The sequence below is a fragment of the Eptatretus burgeri genome, chromosome 4 (genome assembly GCF_056783735.1).
Source record: "Eptatretus burgeri isolate ZD-2024b chromosome 4, Ebu_testis_v1, whole genome shotgun sequence".
Taxonomy (NCBI): domain Eukaryota; kingdom Metazoa; phylum Chordata; class Myxini; order Myxiniformes; family Myxinidae; genus Eptatretus; species Eptatretus burgeri.
In genome coordinates, this window is record NC_140964.1 from 6,732,889 (window position 1) to 6,744,296 (window position 11,408).

The 11,408-nt window shown below is 43.3% G+C and overlaps 1 protein-coding gene across 1 annotated transcript in view; it reads right to left on the bottom strand.

Moving 5' to 3' along the window:
• LOC147027404 (aquaporin-3-like) overlaps positions 1–10,834 on the bottom strand; it is a 46,899-nt gene extending 36,065 nt beyond the window's left edge. The window contains exon 1 of the mRNA XM_085876770.1: positions 10,463–10,834. Within this exon, the coding sequence (XP_085732896.1) occupies positions 10,463–10,588 (126 nt within the window). The 5' untranslated portion in view covers positions 10,589–10,834. The remainder of the gene's footprint in view (positions 1–10,462) is intronic.
• Positions 10,835–11,408: the final 574 nt, after the last annotated feature.

Consider the following 11,408-nt stretch of genomic DNA (forward strand, 5'->3'; position numbering starts at 1 on the left):
CAATATCTGCTGCTCTTCCTTCGCTCCAATTGGTTCTTCTGACCACGTCCTTATTAAAGTGGACATCTCTCTGGCTGTTATCAGAGAACCACCTCAATGCCGTCGAGTCTGGCATTTCACTCAAGCCGACTGGCAGGGTCTCCGAGCAGCCATCAAACTTACAGACTGGTCTCCTATCACTACTTTCTCAAACATCAACTCATCCTGGGAATTCTTTCAAAGAAACTTGCTCTCCCTCATGCACAGATTTATCCCCTCTCGTGTTCAGTTGTCTTACCCTTCCTCCCGCCCTTGGTTTACTGAAGCTTGTGGCGAGGCAGTTGTCCTGAAACAACTTGCCTTTGCCTCATGGAAAGCAAACCCAACTGAGGGCAATCTCAGTTCTTTCCACAAAGCTCGGAACAAGTGTGTATCTACCCTCAGGAGAGCCAGAAAACAACATCTTTCTCATCTCAAGTCTGAACTCTCAAACCTCTCTCCCTCCTCAAAATCCTGGTGGCGTTTAATCAAATCTGTTTCTGGTGTATGTTCCCCCTCCATCCCCTCCCTTACCTCAAATGGCCGCACTGCTGATTCCACACGTGATAAAGCTGAATGTCTAAACTCGGTGTTTGCAGCTAAATCTTGTGTCCCAAACCCATCACTATCTCTACCCACTTTACCCAGTCGCACCCAACTGTCCCTGGACTCTGTATCCTTTTCTCCTGACAAGGTGGAGAGCTTGCTTTCAAACCTCGAGTCAGATTCTGCAACCGGTCCAGACGGCATCAGCCCACGTGTCCTCAAAGCCTGCTCTTCTGCTCTTGCTCACCCTCTCTCTGTTCTATTCACCCTCTCATTTTCCCAAGGTCATCTGCCATCTGCTTGGAAATCTGCTAACATCACTGCCCTGCATAAAAAGGTGCAAAAACAGATCCCTGTAACTATAGACCAATCAGCCTTCTCCCAATCATCAGCAAGGTTATGGAATCCATCATCGCTTCAGACATGAAATCCTTCCTCTTCTCCAATGGCTTGATTTCCAATCATCAATTTGGTTTCAGACCAGGTCACTCTACCCTAGATATGCTGCTACTGCTCTCCCATCAATGGATGGAGGTCCTCAATGCCAGACAGGAAATCCGAGCCGTATCCCTGGACATATCACGTGCTTTTGACACAGTCTGGCACCCTGCCCTACTCACCAAACTCTCTGCCCATGGTATTCAAGGCCATCTCCACTCATGGCTCGCAGACTTCCTCTCCTGTCGCAGTCAACGTGTGGCCCTAAATGGAGTTCTTTCATCCCCTCTTCCTGTGCAGGCTGGAGTTCCTCAAGGTAGCGTTCTGGGCCCTGTTCTTTTTCTGGTTTTCATCAATGATCTCTCCGACTCTCTGGAAAATCCTCTTTATCTCTTTGCCGATGACTCCACCCTCTGCCGTACCATCTGTCATCCCTCAGCCCGGCAAGCAGCAGCTTCTTCGCTCACTGCAGATCTGGATAAAATCACAAACTGGTCCAACACGTGGAACATGTCTTTCAATCCAGACAAATCTCACACTCTCACTATGTCTCTTCGAAAGGACCGTTTACAAAACCCCCCCATCCACTTTCTCAACAATCCTCTGGAAGAAGTCTTTTCTTTCAAGCTTCTGGGTCTCACTATCTGCCATGACCTTTCCTGGGAAAGTCACATTTCCAACCTTGCCTCAAAAGCCAGTCGCCGACTGGGAATCCTCCGTCGTGCAAAGTCCTTCCTCGGCCCTCTTGAGCTCCTGACCACTTACAAAGCTTTTGTCCGTAGCCTGATGGAGTACTGCTCTCCCCTCTGGGCTGGTGCTCCTGCCTCCCACCTTTCTCGACTTCACGCTGTCGAAACCAGGGCTTTTAAGATCATTGGCATCTCCCGCAATGAAGCTGAGTCTTTGGGCCTCTCACTCAATCACCGCAGGTTGGTCGGTGGTCTTTCTGTCTTCTACCGACTCCTCTCCAGCCTTGCCCCCCTGCTCTCTCTGCGATTTGTCCCAACCACATTTCCACAGGGCGCTCAAGGTCCGCCAACAACCCCCTTCTGGTAAAACTACCAAAATCACGAATCACTGCTCATCTTCACTCTTTCATTCCTCTTTTTTCCCGCCTTTGGAATAAACTTCCTCACTCTATTCTTTCCCATTCTTCCCTTCAGGCTTTCAAAACAGCTGTTCACCACCACCTCTTATCTTCCCCCATCCAAATCCTCGATCTTTTCTACCCCCGATAATCCACCCAAGCCCACTTCCTTCAATTCTCCTGCTTTCCTTCCTGAAAGTCCCTGAAATGTCCATCTTCTCTTCGCCATGTTCCCCGTCCCATCCCCATCCCTCTCCCTTCCACAGTTCACCTAATGTGTCTGTTCCCCACTGTTTTGTCCCTTCCACTCCCGCCCCTCTTGTCTCATGCCTCCTTGCTGTGAGTTGTGTGTTAGCTCTCATACGAGCCTCGACCAAGGTATACAAAAAAAAAAAAAAAAAAAAAAAAAAAAAGAAGATTGCAGCATCCAATATGTCAATGATAGGCTGGATCTTAATTTTGACCCAGGAAACCCGCAATCCCAGTGGCTCCAACTCCTCATTCAGCACCTTGAGGACCCCCAAAAGGATAACCAAAGTCTCCGCAAAGATAACTGCATCATCTGCGAAATCAAGGTCAGAGATTAATTGAAACTCTGACATCCAACTCAAGAGCTGGTAGGTCAGCCTGGTACAGCCGCTCAAAGTAACTGGCCTAGCGAGCCTTCACTTCAGATTCCTCTATCAAGACCCCACCACCCTCCACTCAAATTGGAGTACATTGAGGGATGAGACTCACTTGATCACATATGATATTCCCTTACTCCTTCGCAGATTACGCACACAAAGGGCTCCTTGTCTGCCATAGGTGAATGCATATTTTTATGCCTCATAAGCCTAAACAGCTCAGTTGTACCATCAAGCCTAGCCCTGTGATTGATCAAGAGTATATCCAATGTCCCTTGGAAGACAGAGTTCCTCTTCCCCTTACGGTGGGTTCCAAAACACCCACCGACAACAGCAAGGATGGGGGCTTCAAAACACTTCACCACCCTTCAGGATCACCTGAAACACCAAGATCCCTTAGACCCCGACACCACCTGTTTGCAAACTCCTCAGCTCCCCTTTCACCTCGAGCTTGCTATCATCCAGTCTTGGCTGGGATGGTACCATTCTTTTGGATTTCAGCCAGAGCTTCAGAGTTGCTTCAACAAACCTGTCATCGGAATTGAGGAAATGAGCACTCCGGTAGACCCTGCAGTTGCGGAGCATCCTTCAGCGCCCATCAACGATTACATGGTCAATCTCCTTTTGCCACACCACCAGCATTGGAATACCAAGTCCAGCGCTGAGTCTGTGGGTGCTGAAACAATGAACCAGCCACAAGATGGCCACAACTTCTTGTGAAGTCAAGGAACTTGGTGCTATTCTGGTTCACCGTTCCAGACCCATGGGGATCAACATATCTCATAACCATCCCGATCAGTATCAACCGATGCATTGAAATTCCCCAAGACTGGAAGAGTATCTTGCCTGGGGCACTGATCAATCACAAACAATGCATCCTTCACAGTGAGATCACTCTCCTCATTTGGAGCATATACAGAGACCAGGGAAATGACACCCAAGGAGTGATGAATCCTTCGTCTCATAATACGCTCGTTGACCGGTGTTACTTCAATTACCAAAGGAATCAGCTTATTGGACACAGCGACAGCAACTCCCCAGGAAAGTTAACCATCAGAGGGACCAGCCTTTTAGTAGGTGTAGCCACCCATCTCCAAACCTGAGAAAGTGTTGCAAAACTGACGTTCAGACACTGGAGCTCAGAGGACAGCAGAGACAGGTGATCATCTCTCTTAGAGTGAGGACATTTCAGGCACCCACCCAAAGTGACCGTCTCAGGTTAACCCAAGGAGACCTCTGTCTGGTGGACGACACCTCAGCACCACTATGACACACAACACCACCACCTGACCGAGCAGGGTTTCCCCATGGTTTCCCTCCTCTCATCAAATAATGGGGGTCCCAGAGGTTTTGCCACAGTCCCATCATCCTGTAAGCTGTACAAAGAAGGGCAGCAGCACAGGAGGTACTCAATGGAGCGGGATTATCTTAGTTTTATTTGTGTTTTGCGGAATGATGGGGCCCTCCTCCCACCCTTCCCCTCTCTCATCCCACCCATACCCTTTCCTCCTCCAATACCACCCCCTCCTTCCAATCACCCCACCCCCCTCCATCCAGATTCCCACCCCACCCTTTCCCCCTCCTCCAACCATTCCTCTCCCACCCCTTCCTCCTCCCACCCCTTCCCCTTCCTCTCACCCCACCCCCTCCATCCAGATTCCCACCCCACCCCACCCTTTCCCCTTCCTCTTCCCACCCCTTCCCCTTCCTTCTCCCATCCCACCCTCCTCCTTCCTCTCACCCCACCCCTCCCTCCAGACTCCCACCTCCATCCTTTCCCTCCCTCCTCCCACAAAGGTACCTGGCGTTGCCCGGGATCTAAGGTTCATCCATTGGACTACCACAATTAAGCACACATTTAGAGACAAACATTTCATTTCTCAAGCAGCAAAATATTGAATGGAAATATCAACAAAATTTAACACATTATTGTAATTATTTTCGGGGAGACAATATTGAATATTTTTTCAAGAAGAACCAGAACATGTAAATCGCTTGGTGTTCCAACTCTCGAGCCACCCATGTATCGGTGACCTTGTGAAAAAGGTATTTGAAATATAAAGATATTTGAAATATGTTTTGTTGTCAAACAATCGGAACGCACTCTCTACACAACTATGTAGGTGTATGGATCAAAATGGCTTGTCTGAAAAATTTCACAATTAAGTGGAAATATTTATTAGAGGAAATTAATTAAAATATTATTACAAGAAAATACTATACATTGGGGTCTGGTCGTCTTCTTTTTTTGTGTGTGCAGCACAAGGTAACATCATTGACAGAGGGTGTGGCAGTGCTGCTAATGCAGTGCTCCTGAAAGTTAGAGCAGTAATTTGGAATTTGGCCAGGATGCTGGGAATAGCTCCCCTACTCTTCGTGAAGGACAATGCAAAGGAATCTTTAATCTCCACCAACAAATTTGGGCAGATGTGACACCAAGTTTAACGTCCATCTGAGGGATGGCACGCACATTGATTAATCACCCTGCCTGTGAAACACCAGGATGGTAGTTTATCGCTGGGTCGGGATTTTAAACCCAGGCTAGACAACTTGGCTATCCTACCACGAAGTGGGGATGCGTTGCTTTGGAGACACTGAAAACATTTTTCAATTCTCTCTTGAAGTTGTAGTATTAACTGTTAGGTGGTGGCGACGGTGCAGCGGAGGCAGGCGGTGGTGGAAGTGCAGCGGGGGTGTGCAGTGGTGTAGGTGCAGCAATAGAAATTGGTGGAAATGAGGTTTGAGAGACAGTTTTTGTTTGTGATGAGATCATTAAATATGTAGATTCTTCATTCTGCAGGAAGGATCAAAGACAGAATTCTGTGTAGTTTTGAAGGAGCAGGAGTTAGGGACATTGAAGGAAGGGTAAACAATATTGTATCGGGTCAAGGTTGGAAGAAGTTGGTTGTGGTACACCTTGGTGCGAATGATTTAAGGAAAGTTTACTCAGAGGTTTTGAAAAATAGGCACAGGATATTGGGTAAGCGGCTGAAAGCAAAGGATTGTGAGGTCATGTTTTCTGGGATTCTCCCAAGATTAGGAAACAATATAGAAATTATGAGTAGAGCAATAGACGTCAACCAATGGCTGGAAGAATGGTGTCGGGAGGAAGGTTTTACATTTAATAAGCAGTGGGAATCACTTAGGGGACAAAGGGAGTGTTTCCAGAATGATGGCCGTATGTTAAATAGAAAGGGGGCAGCAAGGGTTGCAGTGGGAATTGAGGAAGGAATTCAGGATTTTTTTTAGGTCAGAGGAGGGTAGAGCAGGTATTAAGGAAGGAACAGATGATGTAATTGTGATGAGTCCGGCCAGGCAGGAAAATAAAATTTCAGGAAGGGAAAAGTTAAATGTATTCTATACCAATGCCAGGAGTTTAAATATTATGATGGAAGAGCTTGAAGCCAAATTAGATAGCGAGGAGTATGATATAGTTGCAGTGAGTGAAACATGGTTTAAGGAGGAGAATAACTGGACGACAGGATTAGAAGGCTACAAGGTGTATCGGTGTGATCGGAAGGAGAGAATAGGAGGAAAAGTGGCAATCTGGATGAAGGACAGCATTGCATCAAGAGAGAGGGGTGACATGAATGAGGGAATTAATGTAGAGGATTCTGTGTGGGTAGAGATTAGAGATTGTAAAAGCAGTAAGATACTGGTAGGATGCTTTTATAGGGCTCTGGGTGTGAAGGATGAGGAGGAAGGAGGTGTACATGAAGAATTCAAAAGGGCATGTGGTAAGGGAAGAGTATTGGTTATGGGGGATTTTAACTTGCCAGGGATACATTGGGTCCAGGAACAGGGAAAAGAAAGAGCGGATGAGGATTTCCTAGTTTTCATCCAGGATTGTTTTATAACCCAGTTTGTAGATAAACCCACGAGGTGGAGTGCAGTGTTCGACCTCCTTTTAAGTAACGATCCCAATATGGTGGAGGAGGTGGAGGTTGGGGAGCATTTAGGAGCAAGTGACCATAACATTGTGTGTGCAAAGATTCTGTTGAGGGTTAGAGTTCAGGATAGACGGCTAAGGCTATTAGATTTCAGGAAGGCAAACTTTGAGGATATGAGGCGAGAGTTGGGTGATGTAGATTGGGAGACTCGAACAACAGGACAATCAGCATCAGAGAAATGGGAAACCTTCAAGGAGCAAATGTGGAGAGTGCAGAGTAAGTACATTCCAATGAGGTGTGGAACTAGAAGCAGAAAGAGACCAGAGTGGTTGAATAGTGAGATAAGGAATGCTATTAAGGAGAAGCAGAAGGTATTTATTCGGTTTAAAATAACAGGACTGGAGTTAGATTTATATCAGTATCGGTGTAAACAGAGGCAAGTCAAGAAAATAACTCGCCAAGCCAAAAGAGAGTACGAGGACATGGCTAAGAATATTAAACATAATAAATAGCAAGGCATTCTTTAAATATATCAGGGGAAAAGAACAGGTTAGGACCAGTGTGGGCCTATTGAGGAATAGCACCGGGACAGTGGTTCGTGATGGAAGTGAGATGGCAGGCTTATTAAACAGGTATTTTACTTCAACTTTTACACAGGAACAGTCAGGAGAATTGCCAATTCTAGAATATTGTGTGCAGTTTTGATCAGCACAACTCAGGAAGGACATAGATGCCGGAGTGAGGGTTCAGTGCAGGGCGACTAGATCGATTCAGGGCCGAGCCTGGACTCAGCTATGAGGAGCAGCTGAAGGAGACAGGGCTTTATACACTAGAAAGGAGGAGGTTGTGAGGAGATATGATGGAGATGTTTAAGATAATGAACGGAAGAGATAAAATAAGTGCAGATGAATTATTCAGCAGAGTAGACAGTGATACGATCAGGGGCAGAGTGGACATAGTTTGAGAGTAAAGATGAGGAGAGTTAAGATGGTGGTAAGGTGGGGGTCTTTTACTCAGAGAGTAGTTCATGCATGGAATGGTCTCCCTGGAAAGGTAGCTGCAGCTGAGACGGTGGATAAGTATAAATTAGAAATTAGATAGGTACCTGGAAGTTATGGAGATAGAGGGGTATAAGGATGTTGGCAGGACTTTTCGGTGGCTTGAGCATTGATGGGAGATTGTGTGCATGTGTAAAGTATTGGTGGGGGTCTCGTCAAGGAGTTCTGTGTGGTTGCTGTGTGATCTTAAACCAAACCCATGCCCCCTCCCCTGGGAGAAAAAAAAATGAAAAAAAAACCTCCAAAAAATAAAAAAAACAACACTTTTTTCAAAAAAGATGAAGAAAAAAAACATTTTGCATTTTCTTAGTTTGATCTTGTGTTGATAAATTGTTGTGGTGTTGATGTGGCGTAGGCATGATGGGCCGAATGGCCTCCACCTGTGTCTAATTTCCTTGTGTTTCCTTGTGAGAACTGAACAACGGTCGGCACACCCGCTGCTCACACGCCACGCAAGTTTTTGTCTGCTTTAAAATAATTTTTGGTGCACTCAATGAAGTTACACTTTTGGAATACAGTATTCCTTAATCTTTTGTTCACCTAATATTTTTGTCAGAAAAGTAGAAAAAGTTAAGTTTGATGCTTTGGCAATTTCTCATGTTCTTGTGTAAATATGGAGAAGGCGGAAGCACAGTGGCCTTCCTTCAATAAATACACTCCCATGCTTCATTATATAAATTAGTAATTTCTTCACATTTTCAAATTTCATTCCAGATTTCAACACTTATTTAATCCACCAGATTCCATATCCTCAGATCCGAAATTGTATTTCAATTAAATACTTTAATTCGTCTGTGAGAGTCAATCATGTTTCCGGGGCAAGGTTTTATGAGTAGGTTAAAACCAAATGGTGGCAAACACCCCTGTGAAGTAAAGTTGGGATGAGCAAGGATAAGCCTTTCATGAAGGCAAGCCGTTAATTATCTTCAAGATGGGTGTTCAAATTTACCCAAATACCCAGTTTTCATTTGTACACTCACTTGGATTTCCTTTCGTTCCTATGCATGCAAAGTTTCTGGCCGTGAGGTTTCATGGTTTTGGAGTTATAGAGGACACACACACACACACACACACACACACACACACACACACACACACACACACACACACACACACACACACACACACACACACACACACACACACACACACACTATTAGTGCTTGGCCGATATCAGCAATTTTTGGGGATTCGTCAGATTGGAGCCAGTATGATTAACAACAACAGTATGTACTGTATACAACCCAAAAACCTTGAGGAGCTTTCACCCTTATTTTGGGGGAATTTCAAAAAACAAATCATAAACAATGTTGGATTATAAACGTTTCAAGGAGATGTGCATCAAGATTAATTTGGAGCCAGTGTGATTAACAACTACAGTACGTACTGTATACAACCCAAAAACCTTGAGGAGCTTTCACCCTTGTTTTGGGAGAATTTCAATAAACAAACCATAAACAATGTTGCATTATAAACGTTTCAAGGAGATGTGCATCAACATTAATGTCGCAACTGCCAATTGTACTTCCCAATTGGGACATGAAATGTACCGCTATTGACTGAAGGGCACTCAGCAATTGACTGAAGCACTCTGGAGGAAGCACTCCAATTAAATGGTTGATAAGGAACGGCTGGCTTGGCAAGCGATAGCAAGCTGATTGGTTAATGGCACATACACAAAAAAGTAAACCGTCGATTTCTTAAGATTGTCAGATTACACTCCAGATTTTGAGTTATTTAGTCCACGTAATCCGATCCTCAAAACTCAAATGATATTTCCATCATATACTATAATTAGTCCGGAAGAGTAGATCATGGAAAATTGCATCATAAAATGTATAAAATTGCTCCAAGCTCTTAATTTGAAACTATAGCACTTACAAAAGCGATATCTACAGCGATTCACAAGTATGTATATGAGGCATTCGATGATGTCACTGAGGAAAGTGAAAAAACAACATTTTGAGCGCTTTATCGTTCATAAACCGTTGCGCCTGTTCCAACTCAGGCTGAACATTTTGTTGAGCAGGCTGAACAAAATGGTGAATGAAGACTCCAGCGAGGTAACTGAGGATCAGCCTTAAGACCCCATAGAGAACGAGGTGTCCGAGGATGCACCTGATAATGGATATAATTAAATAAGGCCATTACTTGTCTTCAAAAGGGGTGTTTAAATTAACCAAAACACCTCATTTTCACTCATGTACTCCCTTGGAGTTCTCGAAGTATGCATGCAAAGTTTCAGGCTGCTAGGTTTCATGGTTTTGGAGTTTTGGAGTAGACACACACCCACGGACTGACTGAGTGACTGACTGACACACTCTGACATTTATTAGTATAGATGTACTCTCTATATGGTAAGCAGAAGTATATATATATATGTATATATATATATATATATATATATATATATATATAAATATATATATATATATATTTAGAAGTATATAAATATATAAATATATGAAGACGTTATCAGTTCAAGAGGGAAGGGTGGGACACAAACCAATAGAAAGAGTTGGCAAAAAGCAACATATTGTGTCTGGCACATTCACAATGAAAATTGTCTTTTTCCTTCCTGTAAGACTCGTGAAAAGGTCAAATTGATATACGTCATTGAGGCAAAATCATTGTTACGGTTATGACAGGAGTAGGCTATGCATTTGCTGTTCCTGAGAAAAAAATATATAGAGTGGAATATCGGTAAAAACGACATTTCAAGAAAAGAAATATAGACAGAACTTTTTAAACCATGTAAACCTGTTGTACATGAAACAAGTTATCAAAACTAAAACCCACCACCAACATTGCTGTCGCAAGCAGCTCCGCCATAAACAAACGTATGGACTCATTGCTGGTCCTCAGATTGTTGAGCATCTTTGCGGCATCTCTCAGGAGGTCAGCCAACTTGCTGCATGACTCCATCTTGAATGGCAATTCGTCTCGTTATTGGGTCACAGCAACATTGGCAAATGCTGGACTGCAGATATCTGTTCTTATGATAATTATGGCCTCTTCGTCCACCAAAGTATATATATAACTTGGCCTCGGATTCTTCACTCCAAAATCAGATTGAGTTTTCAAGGAAAACAAGTAAAATATACAGTTATGACAATAACATTATAAATGATAAGCTTATCAGTTGAACTTTGGAATTTGTCAATGGAATAACAATCCCAAACCACAGTGGGTGAGGCTATATGTGCGGAACAGAGGTTGTTGTGTAACTATGGGTAGGGATCAGATTGAATGAGTGACATGACAAACAACAAACCAACTTATCAGCATTAAGCAAAGGTTTGCCCTTCAAAAACTTATGTAAATGAGGGGCAAAGTGCAGGTGTTAATATTAAACAGAAACTATCTCAACCAAGTTGACCACTGTCTTTCAATGAACTTTAAAATATTTTATTGTTAAATGAACTTAAAAACATGTTATTGTAAAATGAACTTTAAAAGGCTTTATGATTAAATGAACTTTTAAATGACTTCATGTTAAATTTTAAATAATGTTGTTGTTAAATGAACATTAAAAGGTTTTATCGTAAAATTAACTTGAAATGACCATGTTAAATTTTGAATAATGTTATCGTGAAATGAACTTGAAAGTTATTGTTGTGAAATGAACTGTAAATGACTTCATGTTTAATTTTAAACAATGTTATCATTAAATGAACTTTAAAAGATTTTATCATTAGATGAACTTTAAAATATGTTATCATATAATGAACTTTAAAAAGTTTTA